We start from the raw sequence: 26,785 nt of genomic DNA, 5'->3' as shown, positions 1-26,785 counted from the left end.
AAGTAAATAACTAGTACATTGAAATTAGTATACTTACTACATAAAATATACTTGGGGAATGTATACTTGAATTTAAGTATACTTCATAAAATAAACTTGAGGCAATATGCTCAGTAACATAAAAATACACATATTGTAGAACATATAAATGGTAGGAGATATATTCTCTAGGGAGATGAAGAAGAGAGTTCTAACAGTAGTAGCATTGGGATGTGTGTTTCCAGTGCGTCTCCATGCTGCTCCTCTGCTGGATGAGATGAGAGGAGGACTTTAACGAGGCTCTACCGGTGCAGGTACATCAGAGGTGGGCATGGCGAGGAGGTGGGGTCGCTGCTCTCCTCCTGTCTGGAGCTCCAGAGGATCAGACCAGTGCGGAAACCAAGAGGTGTGGAGGATCCGGTGAGGACTGCTGCTGCCTGATAGAGATAAATAAGGATTGTTAACATCGAGCACCGCATGGTAAGTGAACATATTTAGTCGCTCATTGAGATAAAGCTGCAGAGCTTGTATGTTTACTACAGAGCTCAACCTGCTGGAGCGCAGCGTGTCAGCCTTGGATGGACTACTAGACTTTTATTTTGGGGTCTACTAATGATTTTAAACAGGCTTCTATTAAGAGAAGTGAAAATATTACTGCACAGTTTTGCAAAGTAGCCATGCATCGACGGATTGTCGTACAATTTAATGCATTTTTAATTGGAAGAAATGTGATGGAAGTCATATTTGGACATATTGATTGCCATTTTGTTGCTGGGGCAACTGCTTTAGTCCAAGTTTACTTCCTATCAGATACTACATTAATAACTACTGTAACAGGAAATACAAAGGTTGTCAAGTTTTAAAAATGACTACAGGCTATAAAATTAGTAGTATATGAGTGTAGTCTAGTCTAAAATATAAGTCTGTAAGAAAGCTGGAGCTAACTAGACCAACAATAGCAGGTCTGAAAGCAACAAACCCATAAGAAGTTTGACCATGGTACACACTATGGTATGCACCATGGTACAAGTACCTTGGTACTGTCAGATATATCATGGTATATGTACCATGGTACTATTAAAAAAAAATACTGTGGTACTGTCAAAAGTACCATGGTATGTTGAATATACCATGATGCACCATGGCACTGTCAAAAATACCATAGTACTTGTGCCATGGTATTTGTAACATACCTACTATTTTATAGTGCACAATGGTATATCAAATAAAATAATGGACAGAGGCAAATACAAAATACAGTATCTCTTTTACAAACAGATTGAACATATTTTACATTAAAAACATGTAATGTATACAGAAAACAAAGACAACTTAAGATATGAAAATATGTAGGCCAATAATAAAAAAAAACAATGGTCTTAACAAATTTGTGAACAAATGTGTGTGTGGCAAAGAACAACAAATCAAAATGTCTTTGTGAGTTGTAAATCGGAGGAGTATTAAAATTCTTTTCTTTTCATGATCTTGGCCGAATTGGACAACTTCTGACGAAAGAATGCCTTTATTTCAGCGTTGCTTTTGTCTGTGAAAACAGATTTAACTTCCCCTAAAGAGAGAAAAAGAAGTAAAGGAAAGCAGAATTAACAAATAAACAGACAAGTTACAGATAGGTGGAGACACAGACACAGGTAGACGAGCTTTTCTTAAACTCCCATCTTCCTACTTAGTAGCAACTTAAGTCGGCTGACAGGCGTCACTTTGGCTTCTTGAGTAAACAACTTCTACTGTTGCATGTCGGGGTCATAACCTCTGGCCCCATCTTAAACCGGCCGCGACCCTTGACACATTTAAGAGTGTCCAGATGTTTGGAAGATAACAGGCTATAATTTAAGCTGCAACGAAAACAAACATGTAGGTTTTTTGTAGATATTTCATCTTGAAACGGTAGCTCAGGTTCGTAAAAGCAAGACACGGAGTGTGCATGACTTTGTTTTCAATATCTGCGCACAAATCTTTTAATTTGGGGTGTTGTAATGTATATTGCAGACATGATTATTGATCAAGTGAGAATGGGCCACCACCTAAAGTTACTGTGAAGTTTTATAACATTAGATTGTGTTTTTAATTCAGTTTCCTTGTAGTTTGAGAGATGTAAATACCCACTGAAGACCTCTGTGTGTGGTTGCCAGCTTACTCGTGCAACACATTCCCATGCCTAAATGCATACCAAGACATTTTGAATTATAGTTCGTTGTGGCTTTTAATCACACGGATGTCACATTGTGGAAAAGTTTCCACGTTTGTTCTTCAGTTGTTTTTAAAAGTGACTCACCTCGAAACTGTTAGGATGTTTTACATCTCCAAGTACAGGTTAGGAGATCTGGGGATTTTTGTATGAAGTTGGTCCAAAAACTAGCACTCCTTTCTAATTATAGACCTACAGAGAGCGGAGGCACTTTCCAACCTGCCAGACAATCCAAAGCAGACGGCACATCCGTGTGCTTAGGCCTTCCTCTTTTTTTTAAGGTGGTTAAATTTTTAGGAATGTCTCCTGTAGATAAGGACAGATAGCGTCCTAAAGTATTAACCATCTCATGTCAGAAATCACTCAACTTTTACCTCACAACCTCCCTGCTGTGGCATTTATTTTAAATTTTCAAGTGATGCATTTTGAGTCCCGAAAGCGAGACAGGACTTTTTAAGTTTAGCTACGACCAAACTTCCAGCCAGCCAGACAGAGCAGAGAGGTGTTCAATGACAGGCAGCAAGATGAGGGGTGGAGGGATCCAGAAGAATGCTTGTGAAGAGGGAGCCAATTTTGAGACAGGTGTGTGCAGTGCACGTGTGTGTGTGTGTTTTAAATGTAGGCATGCATGACTGCTTCCTCCTACAAGTGTTTGTGTGTGTGTGTGTGTGTGTGTGTCCCTTGGCAGTAATGAACTCTCTTGTCCTCGTGACGTACCGGCGAGTGCACAGATAGAGCATCAATAGCCCTGCGGTGATGTTTATCAGCCCCGCGGCTCCTCAGACAGCCGCTGCATGTCAGCCCTGCAGATCCGTATCGCAGACACACAGACTCCTCTTAAAGAGAGGCTTCGGCCTGCACACAATTCTATCTCTGTCTCAGAAATACACACAGCTGTACCTGTAAGGCGGGGGGGGGGGGGGGGGGTTCTCTGGCACGTCTGTCCTCTTAAACCCACCCCAACACACACACACACACACACACACACACACAGGATACTATGGCCGAGCTTATCAGCAGCCAGAGTTAATCAAACCTTATCTGCTGCAGCTCCTCAACTTCTGATGTGTACCCAGCAATGAACATATACAGAAAGCGGCAGGTGGGATTTGTTAATCCTTGATTTAGATGTTCACTCAATTAACAGTTAATCAGATACACCTATGGGATTGAATGCCATTTAATATAACAGCTTTGCATTAAGTCCTATCTTTGTGACGCCAGATAAATAGTTGTTTTAGTTTTGATAGCTTTTGTTGCCACTGTGAGAACATTTTTGAGGCCATACTTTTGTGTACATATCAAACCGTTTTCCTTCCACCCATGCTCGCATACAACATATTTAAAACACATGTCAATATAGCCTTCTTTTATGGAATCCAGTACACCAAAAGATGACCATGAAGTTGAATCCAAAGCTTTCTGACAGTGTCAACAAAAATGTTATGTCATCATAGTTTTCACAGATAGGATTGAATTGTAGAGGTGTGTTGTAATGAACTGCTAACTCGGTGTATGAATTAATCATTTGAATGATTTTCTTTATAGAAAAACTCAGATGCTGTGAGTTACTGATCCTTAACATTTATATTTATGGGAAAATAAGGCATATATTATGTCCATTTCTTTAATAATGTGGTATTCTGCTTGTGTGATTGCAGAATGAATCCCACACACTGGAAACCCACTTTCCAGTTGAACACACTGACTGACTGACTGACTGTTAAAAGCATTCTTATCAGCTTCCTCACCACACACACACGTCAAAAGAAGATATTGCTTATCTTTCCGACCCAGACAAAATACAGAATGGTCCACATGTTGTGCGTCTGTGTGTGTGGACACCTTTGTACAGTGGAGTGTGTTTTGGTACACACTAGTGGGCTTAGTTGATGGAGGGGGGGGGGGGTCCTTTTTGCACGCTGTGTAACAAACACTGACTTGTGCAATTGTGGTAAAATGTGTGAAACTTGCTGTTGAACAAACATATTTCTCCCCACAATTTGATTGGCCTGTGGGGACTAATAACCAAATCATTCAGTTGTGTAGAACTCTTAATAGATATAGCACTTAACCTCCTGGTGTTCCTCTATGGTAGCTGTCAGTCAGGGCTTGACCCACACTGAGCTGTGAAAACATGTTGAGGGTGTACTCAAAGTCCTTGAGGCAGGTTACTACTACACTGACCTCTTCTCTCCTGTCATTATAGCTTTCCTCGCTGTACAAGACTTCCAGACATTTCTTTGAAAATACAAAAACAAGCATCCAAACTGAAAACATATATTGCTTCATTTTGAGGTGACATAAGGTTGGGAACCACTGCTGTGCACACTCCTGTCTCACAATCTCTCAAACGATCTCTCCTCTGCTCTTTGGTGTATTTGGTTTCTTTTCTTTTTTTGCTAAGTGTGTGCTTGTTTATCATTCCAGGTCTCTCGAAAATGCACCCTGATATCCATCTCTCCCTCCTCTTAGCGCTGCTGCTGCTTCTTCAAGGTTGGTTGATTTGGTTTTATTAAAGTTTTGCATTCAGTTTCAGTTAAGGAGTTGCCTTCTGCACCTCTCTGGTATTCAGAGTCTTTAGATCAAGGACTGTTAAGTAAGTAATAAGTACAGTTTTGGAATAGAATAGAATGTTTGGTCACTTAAAAACCATTTGAAGCATACAGTAAATATACAAAATGGGACAATACACAACCTTTCAGTTATCTGCTTTTGTTGTTGTTTGGGAATACCATGAATAATCGTTAGTGTCTTTCAGTGTGTTGGCATTTGTGAGCAACAGGTGGTGGAAAATGTACGATACTTTTCTGATGCTCTTCTGGTCAACCTGAGATTCTTTACAAGATATTTTACTACTTAAACCTGTCAAGTCCCCCAGTTGCTGAAGAATTCCCATTATCTTCCTGTGCTTAAAATGCTGCTTGTTTCCAGACAAGTCAAATTTTTGCATCGCTTTTTATAGCGTATCGTCAGTAGTTCTCTCGGACCGGAGTGTCGGTATTTGCCTGAGGGGAGAGGCGGGAGTCGTGGGGCAATATAATCTTGAGTTGTTTTCAAAAATGACAGCTTTAGCACCATCTGAAGTATTTATTACTGGTCATTTTAAGACTTTGAACTTGAGCAAACCAGGCTGTTTCACCTTGTGAAGACGCCCCCCCCCTTTTTCCTGCTGTGCTGACAGCACAGATAACATGTTGCAGTGCTTCACCAGCTAGATATCCATGTAATCCAGCCTGTCAAGTTCAATTTCCCAGATAGGTAGGAGCTAATCCTAGTTTTTAACTCCAATTTCAAGGGAATATTCCCTTATATCTCCCAGACTATGATGGGAGTAATGCCAAATTGGAAATTGACTCCTCCGCCTGAGGATTCTTGCTCATTAACTAGCTCCTGATTTCTCCGTTATGTTTTCATTCACACACATTAAAGATATGCAATCATTTTGCTAGAGGCGTTTGGCTGAACAGACAGACTTTTTGTTCAGAGCAGTGGGGCCTCCGCTGACAATGAGAAAGCAGCTCGCCAAGACCCGGAGCTTTCACTGTCAGGGCTGGACTGACGTTGGAATTAGGGGCAGATGAAAGGGTCAGGATAGAGAAAAGGTGGGAGCGAAGTCCTCTGGGTTGCAGGTGGTACTTTTCTGTAACATTCCCTGACTTCATACAGTTTGCTCCTTTCCTCTAATGAATTGATGATGGAGGACTTTATGGAAAGAAGAGCACTATATTCTCTGAAATAAAAAGACCTTTTGGTACAAATTACATCAACATAAAGGTGTTTTCAGTTATTCTGGCTGATTTGACCTCTGCTCTGGTTGAAGATGGGCCAGAGCTTTGATGGAAATTCACTCAAATCATATTTTTATCTACCAGTAAGAGTGATAAAGGTGCCATTTGTCAAGCCCAACAGGTGCAATAAAGCTAAGAGGAGACTCAGGAAGATGTCACTCAATTAGTCTATCCACACTTACACAGTCCTGAGCAGAGGTCTAATCAGCCACATTAACTGAAAAACACCTGTGTGGGTGTTCAGAAGGTTTAACAATAAAACAGTGAATTGCTTTATACTAATATTGTCAATGAAGACGAGACAAGAAGCCTGTCTGGAAGCTTGGAATATGTGGCCCTCAGGCTGGCTGTTTAAAAAGCTTGTGGCAGATTAATAGGCATTTCTCACAGCAGACATTTTGACTCGTCAAAGTTGGAAAAGCACAGGTGTTACTAATAACAATAACGATGGCTCTGTTATATTCAAGAGTTGCGGTGAGAGCAACAGTGAGCCGGCATGTAGATACCTGGACCTTGAAATCAGCTGAATGGATTCAGCCGTCTTTAATTTCATTATTTACATCTGTGTTGTTCCTACTGTGACAAGTCAAAATGTCTTCTGTGAAAACACATTTCTTTTTTAAAGATTATCAATAATGAAAATAATTGTCAGCTGCAGCCTTCTTTCAGGTGATGTTTTTTTAATCATACATAATCCTAGCTAATTGAACTTTTAGTGAAATAATCTTTTTGTTGATATTTGTACAATAAAAAAGGCCTATTCCTTATGACACAAACCACTAGTCTCCTAAAGATTACTATAAAAGTAGTCTCCCTTAAATTGCAGCTGATGTTTTTCAGAATTAATCTTTCAATGTAAATACTGTCATTTTTGTTACTGATAAAATGGGTCACCTTTTTCCGAAAAAGAAACATGCCATGTCAACCTGTGCCATATTTCTCTGCTTCAGTGACGGAGAGATGAGTAGAGGAGGACACAAATTCCCAGACATGCCCTTGTTTCTATTGAACTTTTGTACATGGAACCTTTCCTTGATGCTTCTGTCCTTCTTCACCTTCACCAGCTGATTAGCAGGCGCTAAATCAACATAAGGCGGACAGCCTGAAGCTTTAGTTGACGGAACAAACTGACAATTTCTCTCCGTATTGTGATTAGAGAGAAGGTCTGCGCTATTCACAGAGTGGAATCTGTTTAATACTGGAGATGCCTGTAAAACCACTCAAGCGCCTCCGTCTCCGCGCCGGACAAATGCCTCTGTGACCCGTTGAGGGTTACCAGGGACAACAAGGCGTGTTCACATGGGTTTTTCTGAACAGGAAATCACATGCCCCTCGCTCCTCTCTGGGCCGTACGTGTGCGTGAATAGAGCGACGTCCTTTCAGTGAATGGAGCAAAAGAATGGTTTTCTTCACTTGTCCACTCCCATTAGCTTTGAATACTCAATTATCCGTCGCAGAGGGTCAAGTGGGAGTCAGCGAACTGTATTGGCTTCAGGGAGAGCATCAAATTTATTATTTAATTTTACTTATGAAGACTGTAGAGAAGGTTTTTAAAGGCAACAAATAGACACGGTTAACACGGAAAAGAGTTGAAGTTTACAGATCAGTGTGATAATTACTTTCTTGCCTATTTTTCATAGTTGTAATTGACAAAAAAAAAAAGGAAAAATGAGAGAAAAGGTTGAAAAAATAAGTATAAATTTGTGTTGCAAAGATCTGTTTGTTATTTTTCTAACTTCCTCTCCAGTTAATCATCTTTCAACCCCTCACATTTATCTTGTGCGAGACCCAAACCTCATGTTCAGGTACAGGTAGCCTATGCACACTTACAAACCAATTTTGTGTGTAACGAATTATGTTCCTTTAATGTTATTCTTGATTCTTGATATTATGGTGGCCTAACTACTGTATCTAAATGTCAAATGTTGACACCGTGCGTGTGCATAATACTGTGTAAATATGCGTGGATATTTGATTGACCTCTGTGTTGTTTGTCCCTCCTAGTCCAGCAGGGCACCTCAGTGCAGGAGATCCAGACCAGCCATGAGAACATCGTTAAGATCAACTCAGCTGGAGAAAGTGAGTAGAGTGAAGATTAATCTGTTGACAGTCACACAAAACATGACGTATGATGCAGTTAAGTTGTAGTTAAGTAGCTAATAAATAGCTAGTAGAGTGACAAGACTTTGGAGTAATACTTTTGAGGTGGTGGGTGGTCTTATTAAGTCTGGTGTCTGTGTCACACATGAAAGTGTTTTGGAGGTGACAGCTCACTCTCTCTAACGGCTTCATGATCAGCTGTTAATTCTCACATTACAGCAGCAACACTGCTGATTATTTATGACACCAGCAGCGAGTACAAACATGCTTTTTTGCTCGCCGATGGTTTTGTGAGTGTGCTCCTGGGAGAATTTAAATGAGCTCTGGCATGCTCAGCTGTTTTTCTCTTATTATGTCAAAGTATTACTTTCATCCGCTACAGCCCATTTGACCTCTAACCAGGATGAGTGAATAACCAATGAATGAATTTGGATCTACGTCTAGATACCTAGTGTGTTTAACTGTATATGTGTGTGTGTGTCTATGGGAAGTGATGCAGTGCTCAGCAGCCATGGATATCCTCTTCCTCCTGGATGGTTCTTACAGTGTCGGGAAGGGCAGCTTTGAGAGATCCAAACACTACGCAATCAAGCTCTGTCAAGCACTAGACATCGGACCAGACAAGGTTTGTTATCTTTCTGTTCTTTTGTGTCTCTCTCTCTCTCTTCCTCTTTCTCTCATGTCCAATCATTATTCATGTTCTCTCCCACCCTCATCCAGGTGCGAGTCGGCTTGATCCAGTTTGGTTCCACTCCCCGGCTGGAGTTCGCCTTGGACTCGTACACCACCAAACCAGAGCTGCAGAAGCACATGAAGAAGATTTCTTACAGGTGTGTTTCTCCTCACATTTCACCCTCAGACAAATCAATTTTTGGGATGCAAAAATACTTTATTATAGTGTGATTTGGAGTGGGTGGCAGGATGGCATTTTTAAACTGCTGAGGCGATATGACTGAAAGAATGTAGATGATATACAAGCAGATATGTAATTCATAAAGTCAAAATTAAGCTCTTACAGTTATTTAACAAATGAAACAAGCTGAAAGAGTTTTTTCATTGTTTTATGTTGATGACACCTGATCAAGCTCCATTCACTCAACAAGGCCGTGAAATATGATTGAAAGCCTTAAAAAAAGCTAGTAAGTGAACCTTGAGGGGTTATTGTATCACAGATTTGTGTTCCCAAAGTCAAGGACGAACTTTCATTATCATCTTTGACATTCAGGGTGAAATTTTAATTTAATTTTGGACATTTTTCTCAACTGAAAGAAGTCCCGACTTTACCTATCTGTGTATCTGCTCATCTTTGGTCAACGCATGGAGAGATGAGCAGAAATGTAAATTTGAGGACATAACCGTGAAATGAAATATTGTGTTATGGTGTTTATTAAAAAAACGTATGTTCTCAAAGAGCGACAAAGTCATTGGGACAAGTGTTCAATTTCATACGAGCCTTTATCAGAGATGAGAGGGAATTGGGTTTACAAAGGTTTATTTATATGTTTGACAAGTTACATGATCTGGACTGGATTTAGTTCAAACTTGTGTGGAAAGCAACACACACACACATATATACACACATTCAGAAGTAATCCCAATGCTCCCTGGAAAGGAAAACAAATTAATTTCAGATTAGAGGGCTACACCACAGGTGGTCACTGGATATTGGATAAGTGCATAAGCCGAGAAAGAGGATGGTAACTTGGCCAAGTGTGTGTGTGTGTGTGGTGTTCACAGTTTGGAAGTAACATTTTGACCTACCATCTGGTTTGAAATGGCCAGCCGCGTTTTGAACTCATTAGCTGTCACATTGCCTCAAATCAAACTAGCACCATGTAGCAGTATAATGTAGCTGTATGCAATACTATTCTATACTATGAGACTCCTACTTTGCAATATTTTACTCTACTCCTGATCAACAATATGACCAAAAATACAAATAACGTGCATGTTTAAATATGACAATGACAGTATTGCAGTAAGCCGTTTAACATAAAACGTGTGCAAGAGACTACAAAATTATTGCATCCTTCAATGTCAATGAATAAGACAAAGAACATGCCGTGATATAATCATCATAAAAGCAAAAACAATATTTTTATGTGAGGAGAAAAAATTAATTTAATTTAATTTAATAAAAAATGAAATAAAAGCAAAAAGAAACAGCCAAAGAAATAATATTAATAATAATAATAATAATAATAATAAGAAGAAGTAAATAGTGAGTGAAATAAATTGAAATTCATTAAAATAATAATAATCATGATTATAAAGGAATGCAGAAAAAAAGAAAAACATGGCCAATACAAGAGCCTTTAAAAATTTGTCTGTGCTAAAGTTGCTTTTTAAAGAATATAATCCATAAGCCTTGAGGAAAAAGATGTATTGTAAAGTTTGAAATGTGATTAAAAACTATAAACAATCGCTGCAAAAGCTAAGCATCAAATAAAAAAACCTATTACCCACTTCTTCTACTTCTGTATCCAGCATTGTTGTGTAAGATTACTACAGTTCAAACAAGTAGTTTTGAGTGTCTAAGATACAACTACATGTGTACAGTTTGGTGTTTTGTAACATGTATTGCGGAGCGTAAAAGAGCTGCATTTTAATCTGCACGTGTAGGCCTATGCTAAGAAACCTTCTGTTGTTGACATAAATCTGTTCAAGGGAGCCAAGATCATTTAATCGTGCCTGAAGGCCTTTGAACGTTTCACTATATTGTTTTGTAGCTTCAGCACTCCAAGCAATCAATCATGAGACACTGTGAATCTGTTTCTTTGTGTCTAGTGGTGAGATTGAAAGAGGCTCCGGCTCTGACTGACATTTATGTCTTTTTGGAGAAAAAAATCTAACGGATTTTAAATGGGTTCCCTGAGCCCTGGGGTGATGAAACTTTAGACAACACACTCAGACTATTCCTTGTACATTTTTAGTCCAAGAACCAAAAGAGGAATGTGGTTTACTTTGGCGGTGATATGCGGTAGATTATTAACTCTACTGGCTTCTGTAGTCCCAGAACACATTCTCTAATTGTTCTGTTTCAGTTTTGTTCTAACAATAACACTACTCCAAACTCTGAACTCCCAGGGGAGGCAGCACCCAGACAGGCCTGGTTCTAAAGTACGTGCTGAGGAAGGGTTTCCCAGGCGGCCGTAACTCCTCCGCTGCAGCTCGGATCGCCATCCTCTTATCAGATGGGAGGTCTCAGGGCAACGTGGCGCAGGCGGCTGCACAGCTCAAAGAGACGGGCGTGGTCTTGTTCGCCGTGGGCATCCGCTACCCCAGGTATGTTAATGATCATTGCCAATAATAATAATACATTAAACCACTAATTTTTGTTTGCAGTGCAGTCTCTAAAAACGTGTTTTCCAGGTGGGAAGAGCTGCATGCTTTGGCCAGTGAGCCGATGGAGAGCCACGTTTTCTTTGCAGAGCATTTCCACGATGCTGTCAATGGCCTGTACACCACACTGACCGCCTTATCTCTCTGCAACGCCACACCTGCAGGTGGGATTCACTGGAGGAAAATTATAACTGCCCTCTCCCTCGCTTAATTCCTCGGCTTAATTTGTGTTCCTCTCCCTGAATCCTGCCAATTCTTGTCCCCACCTCATATCCCCACCTGTCCCTACCCTGTCGTCCTGTCCTGTTCCCAAAGGCTGCCAGGTGGAGTTGTTTCCCTGTGAGAGGAAAACACTGGAGACGGTGAAAGAGCTGCAGGGGAATTACATGTGTTGGAAAGGCTCCAAGGGATATTCCACATACTCGTCTCTCTGTCCATTCTACAGGCAAGTGTAGACACACATGCATGAATAATGGAAATGTTCTTATCTTTATGAGAAGATGAATTCCTTCACTTTTACTAGAGGAAAACCCCCCTTTTCACTTACAGCATTTTAATAGCTACAATGTTATGTCAAAATCAAAATTTCTGTGTAATTGTATAATTCAAACTTTCCTGTAAATCACCATGAGATATTTGGGTAGGAATGATGGATCAGTAGAAGTGTCTGGATGCTGTTGAAGAGGCCACAGAAACTGGTTTATGATGATGAAGAACAGTGCTGGTGTCATTCTGGGTCAGACTGAGGAAAAACAATCCAAACATTTCATTCCTCAATGAACCACAAGACTGTGGTTGTTCAGCAGGGCAACTCCCATCTGTTAATGTTGCTGTGTCAGTGTGAGGGGTGTTAATAACAACAAGTATAATTCTGTCAGAACCTCCTCGGGGCAAATTAAAATGGCCTTTGACTAAGTTAATTTCACAGCACATTGCAACTTCTTCCAAATCTTTTTTTTGTTCTCATGAATACACTAAACTCCCCAGCATTTTGTTTTCCAAAAAGCTAAATGTAAGCATTTTTAGATGCAGCACAAAGTGGAGGACTGCTGCTTGTACAATACTGTAAAATGGGTCTATACTGTATATAGTGATGTAAACAAAGACTCACAGTTAAGGGGAGACACCCAAGGTAAATAGGGGAAAACAACTTCCCCAGTTGATAACTTACATTAAAACAATTATTCTTTGTAATATAAGTTTTCTGACATGTTATGTTTAAATATGCAAAAAAAAGGCATTATCTAATAGTAACTTATGGTGAATTTAGGAGAAATCTGGAGATGCAAATTGACAAAGTGTAGTAAAATAAACACCTAAATGTGTGTTTTCTCTCCACTAGTCTGAAAGAAGCAAAAATAGCCCAAAAATTCTCATACCAGTGCATGAAAAAAACAATGTTATTCCCTTAACAAACATACCTAAACATACTGTAACACCTCTCACCTTCTTCCTAACATACAGCGACAGAGCAAACTCTGGCAAATGAAGCGGGGAAAAATAGTCCCGTTATAATACGAGCGATGTCACTGTCTATTACATAGAGAGCATGATATGTATTAACTGTCAGTTACTGTCAGCGTCGACTTTGAACCGTGAAAATAGGTTGGCGGTACGGGAAACTTTGCATAAATAGAGCCAGGGCGAGCGTTTTTCCAAACAAGCGACACGTCACGTTGCCTGTTCGCTGACGCACGGAGCAGGTTAAGAGGACATCTTCATTGGGAAAAAGTTAAACGTTAAACGTTCTGTCGCTCGCATTGCATCCATTTAGGAAGAAGTACAGTATCAAATGAATAAAGGTCAATTTATAATGCCTTGTATTAACCGATAGGCAAGGCCCAATGTTTGTATTTACATCAGAGAGCTGCCAAAACAGCCAATTTGAAAATGGAAAAATAAATAATTCCTCGCAAAATACATATTTTTGATTCATTTTCAACCTGACAAAACAAGTGTGTTTTGTGTTGCAGGTACAACAAGATGTACAAGAGATACCAGACGGTCTGCCATCGCACCATCTGTCCAGGTAACAACACTGTTCTTTCGATCTCTTTGAGATGATGTGTATTAGTGTAACACTCTGCCATTCTTTCTCCACTATACTTGTAGACCCCTGCGACTCTCAGCCCTGTCTGAACGGTGGAACATGTGTATCAGAAGGTCCAGAGGGTTACCACTGCGTGTGTCCACCTGGCTATGGAGGAGACCCACACTGTGGTCTGTACACTGTCTTTAAACATACTGAGATACTCTCTCTCCAATGAACTAACTTGCCCCATCCATCCCTCCTCAGCTCCTGCGTTATCTCTGGACTGCGCCGTAGACTTGCTGTTCCTGGTGGAAGGCTCCGCCACGATCACCTTGGAAGGCTTCCTCCGCCTCAAGTCCTTCTTAAAGCGCTTCCTGCGCACCGTGATCGGGTCCGACAGCCCCAGTAAAGTCGGCCTGGCGGTGTTCGGAGGAGAGACCAGAGTCGAGATCCCGGTGGACAAGTTCAGAAGGGACCTGAGGGGTCTGCTCAAGGCCGTGGAGGCACTTCAGCCAATCGGTGGAGAGACCCTGACAGGCCAGGCGCTCCATTACGTCACACGTCACGGCTTTGTGAGCGCGCCGGTCTTTGCGGACGTCACGGACGACCTGCCCCGCGTGGTGGTGCTGCTCACGGCCACTCGTGCTGTCGACGAGGTGGTGGAGCCCTCTAAATACGCACGAGACAGAGAGATCTTCCTGGTAGGGGTGGGACCAGACCACTTAAGGGGACAACTGAATAATATCACAGGGAATCCCCAGAGGACAATCACCTACAGACCACCGGAGTTCAGTGCCAAGATCCCTGAGCTCAAGGCTAAGATCTGCAGTGTGGACACACAAGGTACTCGCTGACTACTTATTACCTAATAATGAGAGGAAGAAATGCATGCTCATCCAAGAAATGCAACAAATATCATGTAGCAAAAAAGAGCACTTTCGTAAGAAATCTTTTTAAGACGTAAAAGATAATATTAAATCTTTAAAATCTCCCTTTTCTGGCTGACATGTAGATCAATAAACCCTCTGGATTTTGCTTAAAAAAGACATTTCTAGGGTCTTGAAATACCACTTCTAAATCCTGTTTTGTTTCTTTCAACTAGTACTAATTTTCTGTATATTTTAACAACATAATTGTTTGTCTTTTTTTTTGTTTTCCAGGTTGTCTGGGCCAAGCAGTCGACCTGGTGTTTGCCCTGGACGCCTCAGGCGGTGTCAGCCCCGATAACTTCGCCACCCTGCGCGACTTTGTGCGCAGCCTCACGGTCCAGTTCGACATCAACCGCGACGTTGCTCAAGTGGCGCTCGTGGCATACAGCCGGAGTGCCACCACCGTCTTCAACCTGGATACCCACGAAACCGGCTCCGCCATCCTCAAGGCCGTAGACGGCGCCAACTACATGGGCGGAGTGGCTTCGACGGGCACCGCTTTGCTTCACATCCACTCCGACGTCCTGACGGTGGCCAAGGGCGCACGGCCCGGAGTCAACAAGGCCGTGGTGGTGGTGACGGACGGTTCGGGCGGGGACGACGCCGTCGTTCCAGCTCAGAAGATGAGAGATAATAAAGTTTTGCTGTTTGTGATCGGTATCGGAGATATACAGAAAGAGAGGCTGCTGAAGATTGCTGGATCGGAGGAACACATGATCGCGGTGTCGTCTTATGAGGATCTCAAGTATTCTGAGGACGTGCTGGTGCAGATGCTGTGTTCAGGTGAGACTGCAGAAAAGTACCAAACCTTTTTCAGGACAGAAAACACTCGGGGAGCTGTACAAAATATATGTGAACATTGTTATGGCAACCGGCTGATTTATTTGTATTAATTTCCTTCTATTAGAGGTTAAGAAGCCGGTAAACCTGTGCAAGCCCAACCCATGTATGAATGATGGGACCTGCATACTGTCTGGAGGGAGCTTCCGCTGTCAGTGCCAAGGCTATGAAGGACCACACTGTGAAACAAGTCAGTGGCATTAATACTTCCACCTTCCTCCCTCCCTCCTGTTCTTGTCTTTTTTTAGGGGGATACAGGGGATCTTTAAGGGAAGATAGCAGGTCAGCAGTAGATGTCACATAGAAGTGGTGTATATTATCTGAAAGCTGGGAACCTGAAGATTAATTTGAGATGCTGCCATACATCCTCTGAATGCCCGAGGTCTCTAGTTCGGGGATGTAGATTTTCATGAGGCTGTGATTATCCTAGAGGTCACAACAGGACATTTTATACAGTGAGGTCAATTTTAAAATAAATGGTTTCACTACAATGAAGTGGCTACTATAGGGACTAACGTCATCATAAATGAATACAATGGGGCTCATTGGATCCACAAGAGTCTCCGCTTTACAGTGATACCCAATTTATGCAATTCCAAGACTGTTTAGGGACCCCAGTATGCAGAAATATTCAAACACATCATTTTTAGAATAGGCGAAAATAACATATTTATACTGCATTCAAAAACCTGCATGGCTTTGCCCAAAATTGCATGTGATTATCATAAAGTTGGCAAGTCTGTAAAGGGGAGACTCGTGGGTACCCAGAGAACTCATTTCATTCACATATCTTGAGGTCAGGGGTCAAGGGACCATGGTTGGTACCAATGGATTCCTTAGGATTTTCTAGTTTTATATGATATCTGTAACTTCACTCTAGCTCTAAAATTGTACCTCTACTAGAAATCTACCTCTACAGCCTCTGAAAGACAGTAAAGTCGGTCGGAATCGCACGTCTCAGGGGGTTAATACATTTGGTTGGGTCTGGTTGTCTGACCACTGTTGTTCCTTGCACAACTTGACTCTGTTTTAAAGTTGTGATTGCTACTGTCACAGCTACCAAAAAGTCCTTGCAGCAACAGCATTATTTGCATGTGCATATGACCTTTTTCTGTTATTTGTCCGTAGGAAGCAGCAGGCCTTCGTCCAGAGGAGATCAGCCGAGGCCTGCTGGTCTCAGGAAGAAGAGCAGGCAGAAGAAGAGTCACCAGGAGCTCCTGCATCACTACAAACTGCACCGCAGGAGGCATGCTGCCTGATACACAAGTAAACACACGTACTATACACAGAAGTTACCTACGGACACTTAAGAACCAAGGGTGTTTGCGGGAACACAATGGAGTGAAGGGAATACTAATGTTACTCTTTCAATATTTAAACTTTCACTCAAACTTCAACAAGTGCCTTCAAACTGTGTGTATTCCTACTGCAGGGTCGTCACTGTGCTCACTGTTTTTTGCAATTGTCTCAATATCGTTCTGTTGTCTATTCAAAGATGTAAACTTTTATATTATATTATATTATATCTGTGTCATGATTTTATTATTATTTCTATTGTATAATCACCACAACCTTCTTTCAAACAAGACAAAAACATCCAATTTGTGCCAAAAAAAAAGCTTTATACCAGGTGCTCTATTTTTATGTTTCAATATAATATTTTGGCATTCGTTTTTTACAATAGGCCCCTCCTAAATTCACTCAACTGATTGAGGCTTTTTAGATGTTGAAAAGATGATTGTTTGCTCTCACTAATGAGCAAAATTATTGTATAAATATATGTATATATGTATTTTATTATTAGCTATATTAGTGCTATACAACACTTAGAAAATAAGGCTGTTTTTTGTAACTTACCCTTCACTTTACTAGTAGGGAAAAGGGAAACAAACTTCCATAATACATGATTTGTCAATCCAGTTTTAGTAAAAAAAGTATCTATATTTAAATATTAGAATTAATCCACTTGTACAAGAAAAGTCTAGTCGTTTAAATTATTATCCAAAAGTAAAATTTAAACACTTTGAACCTTCAGAAACGATGCCAGGTGATCATCCTATTATCAAATGACTCCCCTTCATGAATACTTTATTACTTCATTAGTGAGAAGTGACTGAGTCGACTCTAATTACTCTCTTAAACTTTAATGCTGCACGCTTCCAGTGTCCCTTTGCAAATTTCAAAGCATTGCTCCTACAACAGACGAGCTGGACTGACTGATGTAACGTTAAATTCAAAAGGAGACATTTTCATAAACAAATTTCAAGCCGGTATTGTTGTCAGTACATTTTTATTTGAATAAAAAGTGCATTTTTAGCTAGCAATACAAGCCAAATGAGGCTGAATAATGGTGTAAATATATTTACATCTTGGCTAACAGCATATAATGAACCAAGCTACAATCTAGAGTGTACAAAATGGACAATTTAGTAGAGGGGGGGGTGTCTTTCTGTCTCAGTGGTTCTCAAATGTTTGGCTGTTTTCAATGTCAAAACATCCCATTTGTGCATCAATAACGATTGTTAGACTGGCCAAAAAATGCTACTACATCAATGTCCTCCCTTTAGCGAACGGAGAAAAACAACTTGAAAAAGTCATTGAAACTAAGATTATCCAGTGGTGTTTTGAGAAGACGGCTTGTGCATCTCTCTGATTGGCTCTTTATAGTCTTGGCAAGGAGGTGGTGAGGATGAAGGGATCCAGAGAGAGAGAGAAGGGAGGATGTTGATTTAACTGTCTAGTTCCTGTTATGGACAGCAGACCAGACCAAGAGAAACTTGTGGATTTGAGAGGTCAAAGGGCATCCACGTTTCCCCTCTAGGTGGTAGATTTCTTCTCCCACTCCTGTTGATACAAAAAAGGATGAAATTGATGTATTTTAACAGTATAAAGTAGATAGAATCATAATGGTACTTCCTGAAATATGCATTCTTCAATCATGTGTGCTTTGAATATGTAGAAATCTATAGTGTCACCTTCGCTTTCTGCAGGACTTTGCCCTTGGTGGCCATGATGGAGGCGGGTCTGTTCTTTAGCGCAGAGGCAGAGTTGACGGGGGAGGCTGGGTCTGCGCTGACGCTGCTGTTGTATGGTTGGGATGATGACGTTGATGATGATGATGATGATGATGAGGACGTCTGGGGAGCAGGCAAGGTTGCTGCTTTAGGCTGAGGGTAAAACGGTAGAGAGGGTAGTTAGGGAGTGAAGAGAGCGGAAGTCTTTGATGTCAAATAATTCATAGAAATCAATTTAAAGTACACTAACCGTGGGCGTGTCCTGGAGGCTGCTGTCCAGTGTGGTTCCCAGTGTGAAAGGCCCCGACTCCACCTTCTTCAGACTTTCCTTCACCTCCATCAACCGCAGCTCTACCTCCACCCTGCGGCGCTCCGCATCCTTACACGCCTCCTCCTTCTGCTTCAAACGGGCTTCTAAGGAGGCCTGCTGCTTGGGGTCTGAGGATAACACACACGGCTGTCAAGTCACACACATCACTGTAAAACCTTCAGTAGCAGTAACAGGAAGTTGCAGATGTACCTTGGCAGGCGCTGAGCTCCTCTTTGGTTTCCCTCCTCTCCTTCTTCAGGTTTGCCAGACTGCTCCTCATCTCCTCCCGGTCTCTCTCCAGACAGTCGCGCTCATCGATGTAGCGCCGCACGTCTGCCTCTGTGCGGTTCTTGCCCAGTTTCCCTTCGACTGCACCGGGACACCCTAGGAATTTAAAGATTGAAATGTTTTTAGCTCATATACAAGTAAAAACATCCAGTATTTATCTTGAAATTTGTACAAGAATGCAAAGAGAAAAAAAAAAAAAAAGATGCATTCATTAGCCAATGTGAAGATGTGCCTTTGACTGTAGAGGATGCAGATTTTCACTAGAGGGAGCTGTAGTAATGTAAGATTACAGAGAAAGGGAAGCAAGGAAAACAATAATGGCTACATTTACTCACTAAAATTTAATTATTTTAAGACCATTTTCCGCTTAAAGGTCCCATATTGTAAAAAGTGACATTTTCATGGCTTTTATATTATAAAGCAGGTTTAAGTTCTATATAAATACTGTGAAAGTATCGAAACGCTCAATCCACAGAGAAACACACACAGCCCGTATTCAGAGACTGTGCATTTGAAACAAGCTGTCAGGATTTCTGTCTATTTGTGATGTCACAAATCTACAATATTTAGACCATTACAAGGTTTTAAATGTAAACATTCTAAATTTATTTCCTTTTGCAGTGGATGTGACTGACATCAGCTGACAGGACGTAAACATGGACCCGAGCAGTTGCCTAGCAACACAATTCTGTTGCAATTCCATTGAAATGCACTAAAACGGAGTGTTTCAGACAGAGGGTAAATACAGGTATATTCAAGCAGACAGCATGAAGAAAATAAAGTTTTTTTTAAACATTAAAGTATATAAACATGTTCTAGTAGAAACCCAAAATACATGTAAGAACCTGAAAATGAGCATGATATGGGACCTTTAATGTTGAAAATGTGCTTCCCAGATATCTTAAAAGTGTGTGAAAACCCAAGTTTTTTTGTCCTCACCTATGGTATGTGCTTTGGGCCGCATGGGTCGAGGACTTTGAGGGAGCCCAGCAGAAACAGCGGGGCCTTTATGGATCTGAACCCCGGGGGAGTTGAAGGCCTGTGGGATCCCCAGACTGGTCCTCTTGGGGGTCTCCTGGCTTTGGGATGAGGTCTTGACTGGTTGAGTTTGTGGGCGCGGTGGAGTGGGAGTCGGGGGGCGTTCTTGTTCTGGTTTGCTGGGGGTCGAACTTGTTCCGTTTAACACAGGTGTTGACTCTGGCTCAGTACGGTTAGTTGAAATGACCTGGAAATGAATGCATAAAATATAGAATTAAAGCACAGAATATAATGTAAAAATGTCATGCAAGTAGTCAGTAACCGACCTCTTTCATTTGAGATGAGGCGTCCTTCTGGTCCTCCGCTGGGACTGGGGAATGTCCAGAACTTTCTTTGGCAGGGGGGGTTTTACCCCCACAGGACGTATGGAGGAAGGAGCGTACGGGGACCAGGTCCAGGTAAATCCTGTTGTCAGGGTCCTGTTCTGTTCCCGCTGAGTCAATGGTGTCCTCTGGCGCGCATGTTTCATTATGTTCCTGAGGATTGTTGTCCTCGCTGTCTGGCAGGCCGCTCTCTTCAGCATCCTGTGTCACACCGGGATAAGGAAGTTAGTTAATGGTGAAGACATGGAAAGCGGCCAGATGTAAAAATGAAACCGAAATTGAAAATTGATTAGAAAACACAACAGAGCAGAGAGGGCTGCAGGTTTTTATTCCAAAAAAACAAACACTGCACCAAATGATTTTATTGATGATTCACTTTCTATTTGAATGAGTACCTCACCAATCAACATGGATGTTGAAATAAGGAAATGCATATTTTTTGACCAGTGTGCACATGATGCCTGAAAAATCAGGTATCCCATCAAACATGTTCTGCTTTTTCAATCATTAATTTATTAAATCTGATATCTTTATTTCCTTGTAAAAGGTAGTCATAATAAAGAAAACAGAATATTTTCTGACACTAATGTATTTCATTATGCGTATTTGTGGATATTAGAAGCTGAAACAATTGATTCAACTATTAGTCAAACTTATTTGCAACTATTTTGATAATCAGTTTTGAGGTAATTTTTTCTGCAAAAATTCACAGAATATTTTATGATTTATGGATGAACATATACTACGAAATTTAAAGGTGCTAAATGCAAGATTGGGTGCATTTATGATAGCAGCTGATAACGCCGCCCTGACCGACGCTGTTATCAGCTGTAACCTCCATATGAGAGCAGTGGAGAGCGGCGGCCTTGAGCTAGCCAGTGGGGCACGCTTACATGCACAAACATGTACTAAAGGGCACGCACGGCTGGCTATATTGCTGCTATATTAATGCTCTGGATATCGCAAAGAGAACAGTTAACAACTGATTTTTTCCAAAACTAAACAGATGTACAGGAATAACGGTACAGATATTGAAAGAACATCAAGTGTCTCCGTTTGTTTTGGGTTGTAGATAACATACCTCTGGATCAGCTAAGGACGCCACATCATCATACAGCTCATCAGAGTTGTGAGAGATGGAGGGCGGGGTGTCTATGTAGGTGTTTGGCTCTGAATACCTCCTCTGCATCAAGCTGGAGAGACACACAAACACATAGAGAGGTCCCGCTTGAATATCGTGCCAAAGTATGCATAAAGCGATGGGACCAGTGTCCCTTTTTAAAGTGGAACAGAAGTGAGGAAGATCTTACTATAAGGAAGTCTTGGCAGCGTTGACGATGCTGGAGATCCTCTCGGAGTTGACGTAGTCGTACGCCAGCTCCTCGGGGTCCGTCTTGCTCCCCGTCTGCGACAGCAGAAGACCCAGCCAGTGGCCCATGTCTGCGGACGTCTTAGCCTGAGAGACGAGTGGAAAAGATTAGATCAAAGTGCATTCAGTACATACCATGTGCTTGCAACATTGGGAGTTTATGTCGCATACCATCTGTCACTTTGTATTAATAAAATAGCATAGGTTCCCAGTAGTATTTCAATATGCAAAGCTTGTCTAATATCCTCAGCTGAGCAGCAGTTCTACTCATCTACAAAGCGATAGCAATTTGCAGTTTTGTGACAATATGTTTTGCCATCGGAGAATATAAAAACTATAAAGCAGCTCTAAATTACACCCATAACGACGCAACATGTTCACAGCCTGTTATTATTTTCGGGAGATTCAAACATCTAATAGGACTGCATGATGCATGATGGTTTGGCACATATTTTTCTTATGAATTAAAACAGGTGATGTGTTTGTTTTGGTAAATACGAGACCGGGGGGAACCATAAATGTGTCAGAGAGCCCTCAAGACTAAACATTAGATTCCATGGCTTATGACCAAATATGCACTGTAGCAGGGTGGTACTGGAAACCTAATGGAAAAGGGAGGCGTAGCATTAGTCCCCAAAATCCCAGTACATCCACACCCTTTACACACACACACAAACACATATGCAGACCACCCTTGTGTGCACACTTAAAGTATATTACAAAGTTTGATGTCAGCAGAAAGAGATTTCCAAATGAGGACATGTTTCCTACACGTAGCTGTACACCGTTTCTCTTTTTGAGACATGATGAGGTTTGTTTTTTTTCACCAGATATGTTAGACTTGTGGTTATTTTTCAGATCAGCAGCGACCCGTCCTCTCATCTGAGGACAGGAAACGCGCAGTAAACCGTCTGTGTAGCTTTTAACCCACCAGATATGTCTGACACCCAGTCAGACACCCCAAACCAAGAAGTCAGGGTGTCAAGCCATTTTATTCAGATCCGAAACCTTTGCGGGGATGTTGCAAAGCAGAAAGAAAAGACAGTGTTTTGTTGTCTACCTCCAGGGTTGCCAGCTGTGTGCCGTCAATGTCGATCCTAAAGGAGTACAGGTGCTCGGGGCTGGGGTCAGGGAGCACGCTGCAGCCCCCCAGGGTCACGGCTGGCTGGCTCACTTTGTTTTTGCCCTTGTCCTGGTAAAACCATAGCTGTCCGTTCTTTATGAGACACCAGCAGGTTCGCCACTGGCTGTTCACCAACACGTTGAGGTAGCCTGACAGAGGAAAGAGGAGGTTAACTTGTAATGTATTGATTTAAGTTGCCTCAAATGGTCCATGTCCATAAGACCTCACCAATGGTTATCTGCCTTTGTTTAATATCATAAATAGGCCTGTCACGATAATTACGTTATCGGCTTATCGTACAATATATAGACATGACCTCGACCACTTTTGCTGACCCTTGATATATTGTGTTTATATGCGTGTTTTTTTGTGTAAGAATGTCACCGACATTTTAACCAATATGCTAAAAATAAACAGCAGGGTTTTAACTACCATTGGGTATCACACAGTCCATTTTATTTACTTTATTTTATTTTGGTTGTGTGGTTTTATTTTATTTATATTTTATTTATTTAGAATATTTTTTATATTTTTTTCACATTCCAATGTCTGAGTATTGTTAAGAATCACAAGTTCATTGCTCTTTGAAAGGGTGTTCTTGCATTTATGTGCCATTATATTATCATTATATCAGTGCAGTGACATAAAATGTACAATAGTACAGTAACATTTACAACTAGAAGTGCACTCGGAGAGCGCAGACCTCCGCCAAGGCAAGTTTCATGTACGTCGCTGAAATGTTCTCTGTGTTGAACTATTTCATTCTAAGCTGTAGAGGCCAATTCTTCAGATAGAATGTAAAGTGCTGCGGACCCCAGCGTTTTGTTATAAGAGTGTCTAATTATGGCTATTTTGTAAATCAGAAGTCTACATATGGGAAAATATTGACAGTCTGTTATAAAATAACTACACGTACAGACCTTCACCAGACTGAATACCACCCAGATAGGGCTGCAGGACAGAAAGTAATTGTGTCAAATGATAGGAAACTGCACCTGAGTGACAATCAGTACATGCTTTGGGATTTTATAATCTGGCACGACATGTACAGTAGATCTCCGCTCACCTGAGGTGTTCACACATTTCTCTGGGCTCTCCAACGAGGAGGGTTTTTTCTTGCCGATGTTCATGAGGTTGCTGAACTTCAAACCTGCACCGTATTTTTTCTTCACTGTGGAGGGGGAAGAGACACGATTTCTTTAAAAACATATTTTGGACTGACTCAAGTCTGCATAGAAACTGAAAAATAAAAAAAAGTCTTACCATCTTTGATTTCGGGAGTCTCAGCATGGCTGTCGGTGCTGCTGCCGCTCTCTGAAGCCACTGAGTACCTCTCACTCAGTTCTCCCTGAGAGGTCACAGGTCAACAATGTGGTTATTTAGTTGGCATGTTCATCAGAAATACAATAATATGACAAAAACTAAAACTGTTACTGAGCCCTGTGGTTTAAGTAGAGCCAATCAAAAGCTCCTCAGACCTCTTCCAGAGGTTATCTGATCATAGAACGACAGGTAATCTAAAGCACAAAGTAAGTGTACCTTTGTACAAATGAGCCTTGGGGAGTCGGACGCAGAGTGTTGGGCGTCACAGTTTTCAGCCGGCTTGGGACTGATCTCCTGAATCACCTAATGAACAAGAGGTTGATAAGTGTCAACATATTCAGATCTTTTATTAAAGGTCCCATATCATGCTCATTTTCAGGTTCATACTTGTATTTTGTGTTTCTACTAGAACATGTTTACATGCTGTAATGTTCCAAAAAACTTTTTTTTCCCTCATACTGTCGGCTTGAATATGCCTGTATTTACCCTCTGTCTTAAACGCTCCGTTTTAGCACATTTGGACGGAATTGCAACTGAATTGCAACAGAATTGCGTTGCTAGGCAACAGCTTGGGTCCATGTGTACTTCCTGTCAGCTGATGTCATTCACATAAATTGCAACCAGGAATAAACTGGGACACGTTTAGAATGTTTACGTTTAAAATTGTGTCAAGGGTCTAAATATTGTATATTCGTGACAGGGCAGAAATCGCGACAGCTTGTTTCAAATGCAGAATTTCTGAATACGGCCTGTGTGTGTTTTTCTGTGGATTGAGTGTTTCGATACTTTCACAGTATTTATATAGGACTTAAGCCTGTTTTATAATAAAAAAACATGAAAATCTCCCTTTTTTATAATATGGGACCTTTAAATTCATCATCAAAATTGCAGAATTAACTTAAAAACAGATTGTAAAATAATACTGCCCCACACAGTTTTTCAAATCTTACCCTGAGCCACTGCTCCGTCTGCTCCTTGCTCTGTAAGCCCAGCACGATGGCCTCCCCTCCCACCGGGATGACCTTCAGTTTGTGCTCTTTCCTCTTCAGCTGCTTCTCCTTGTAGACCACACTGCAGCCCAGCAGACTCACGTCCAGCAGAGGCGTCTGCTCCTTGGAGCTCTTATAGCACTGAGAGAGAGGCAGAGATAACACTTGAACTTAACTTTCTGATTGTACAAAGAGAGGCTGACTGCAGCCACAAGGTGAACAGCTTAACATATGTAGCTACAGGCAAGATACTATCTGTGTTGTTTTTAAAAAGAAAGCTCATAATCCCTTAATGATTTGGCACAATAGAAAGACAGTGAACTTGAACAAGGTCAAATGAGTCCAACCATGTGGTTTTCTATTGTGATGCATTCAGGGTCTGTAAAAATGTACACATCCGTGCATTGCATGAGTCAGAGCTGAATGGTTTCAAGGACCACACTTAGCTGGTTACACACTAAACCAGTGTGAAATCAGCTACTGTGTAATCGATTACTCAAAGGTTTTTTTGATGATGGGGAAACAAAGCAAGCAAATAAGTTTTAAATAAGTCACACTTTTCCTGGTTTTATACTTTTTAAACCACTGAGGTCAATCCAGTCTAATCCTTTTTTCACACCAGACATTTGACATGTAAAAACAAAACCACAGGTGTGGTTAATAACATTGAAAGAAAATTCAACATTATGGGAAAATACGCTGATGCGCTTTATTTCCAAGAAAAAAATAATACCGCTTTGTGTATTTAGAGGTGTGTTGTTACAATTCCAGCTAAGTCTCAGTGAGTTTTAAATATATATTTGATCTTTTTTTTCCGTGTTGAGTTACATTGTACTGTTGTAATAAACAAACACTAGCCTCCATAAAAATCCTCTGTGCTCATGACCTTAATTGTTTCACACCAAACCTCACCGGGGCTTTAATTCAGATTTTTTTACCCACCAGCAGGCGATGGTCTTTGATGACACAGAGCTGTTTGGCCCACTGGCCCAGCCACTTCTTCCTCCACAGGAAGGCACAGATCCGAGCGTCCTTCATGAGCTCGATAGACGAATCCGCTGACGGCCACTGGTGCTGCGCTGACGGCGACTTTCCTCTGGTCACTTCCTCTTCGTCGTAGGACTCGTACGAACTGCTAACTGCTTCCCCATCATCTAAGAAACAAAAACAAAATCAGAGATAAGAAGCTAAAACAATAAGCAAAGTCACACTGGGGTTAATGAAAAGGCATGAGTGGCAATGATCTTGATGACCTCCTTCAATGGAAGAGGATTTCCTTGCAACAGCCAGGCTGCAAATAAGCTGTTAAAGTATTGATGAACGCTGGTGACAGGAAAAAAGATAAGATGAAAGAGAAAACAACAAATGGAGGAAATTGATAAAATGGGACTGATTAATGACTGCTGTCACACAAGTCTCGACACAAAGTTGATTCTCTACATGCAAAGACGCCGGTCATGCTGGACAATGAGGACTGAGGGCATGCTGCATTGGCCCGTGCAACATGCACATCCAGTGACAGAAAGGTAGCTACCCCTGTTGATAACGGCATAGACCACACTATCAGAGCTGTGCACTCGCATCCAGGGCCCTGAGAGGAGACCAAAACAGTCCAGATCTACACAGCATCGAAGAAAACAGGAAGAAGAAGAAGAAGAAAGCAGCAAGATTGGGAAAAAAAATCCAAAGGAAATCTGCCTTTAAACGTATTTATAGAGAAAATAAATATAAAAGAAAGTCATAATATATCAAAACTTGACAATAATTAAAAGTTTTGTTCATTGCTCAC

General features: G+C 41.2%; 2 protein-coding genes across 5 annotated transcripts in view; one reads left to right on the top strand and one right to left on the bottom strand.

Moving 5' to 3' along the window:
* Positions 1–220: 220 nt before the first annotated feature.
* On the top strand, positions 221–16,748 carry vwa2 (von Willebrand factor A domain containing 2). Of its 3 annotated transcripts, none has more exons than XM_037754105.1 (15): positions 221–459; positions 4,395–4,483; positions 4,616–4,681; positions 7,981–8,055; positions 8,568–8,701; positions 8,797–8,906; positions 11,164–11,361; positions 11,449–11,582; positions 11,734–11,863; positions 13,392–13,447; positions 13,531–13,638; positions 13,715–14,293; positions 14,611–15,162; positions 15,287–15,409; positions 16,348–16,748. In XM_037754105.1, the coding sequence occupies exons 3-15, from the start codon at positions 4,627–4,629 to the stop codon at positions 16,476–16,478; spliced, it is 2,385 nt and encodes a 794-aa protein (XP_037610033.1). In that variant the 5' UTR covers positions 221–459; positions 4,395–4,483; positions 4,616–4,626; the 3' UTR covers positions 16,479–16,748. The 3 variants fall into 3 exon arrangements, with proteins under 3 accessions (XP_037610033.1, XP_037610031.1, XP_037610032.1); XM_037754103.1 differs by having other exon boundaries at positions 4,395–4,493; XM_037754104.1 differs by lacking the exon at positions 4,395–4,483.
* Positions 16,749–17,347: 599 nt separating this feature from the next.
* The window catches only part of afap1l2 (actin filament associated protein 1-like 2), a 42,616-nt gene continuing 33,178 nt past the window's right edge, over positions 17,348–26,785 (bottom strand). Inside the window, exons 6-20 of one of the 2 annotated variants that reach the window (XM_037755070.1) lie at positions 26,531–26,614; positions 25,939–26,150; positions 24,958–25,137; positions 24,224–24,310; positions 23,948–24,032; positions 23,751–23,855; positions 22,622–22,833; positions 21,503–21,648; positions 21,274–21,385; positions 20,136–20,393; positions 19,771–20,056; positions 18,754–18,927; positions 18,484–18,671; positions 18,195–18,386; positions 17,348–18,063 (exon numbers count right to left, since the gene is read on the bottom strand). In XM_037755070.1, coding sequence (XP_037610998.1) covers positions 18,037–18,063; positions 18,195–18,386; positions 18,484–18,671; positions 18,754–18,927; positions 19,771–20,056; positions 20,136–20,393; positions 21,274–21,385; positions 21,503–21,648; positions 22,622–22,833; positions 23,751–23,855; positions 23,948–24,032; positions 24,224–24,310; positions 24,958–25,137; positions 25,939–26,150; positions 26,531–26,614 — 2,348 coding nt within the window. In that variant the 3' untranslated portion in view covers positions 17,348–18,036. The remainder of the gene's footprint in view (positions 18,064–18,194; positions 18,387–18,483; positions 18,672–18,753; positions 18,928–19,770; positions 20,057–20,135; positions 20,394–21,273; positions 21,386–21,502; positions 21,649–22,621; positions 22,834–23,750; positions 23,856–23,947; positions 24,033–24,223; positions 24,311–24,957; positions 25,138–25,938; positions 26,151–26,530; positions 26,615–26,785) is intronic. The other variant, XM_037755071.1, reaches the window with a different exon arrangement.

The sequence above is a fragment of the Sebastes umbrosus genome, chromosome 20, assembly GCF_015220745.1.
Source record: "Sebastes umbrosus isolate fSebUmb1 chromosome 20, fSebUmb1.pri, whole genome shotgun sequence".
NCBI lineage: Eukaryota > Metazoa > Chordata > Actinopteri > Perciformes > Sebastidae > Sebastes > Sebastes umbrosus.
Note: the sequence above shows the minus strand (reverse complement) of the source record. Positions and strands in the feature narration are given on the sequence as shown.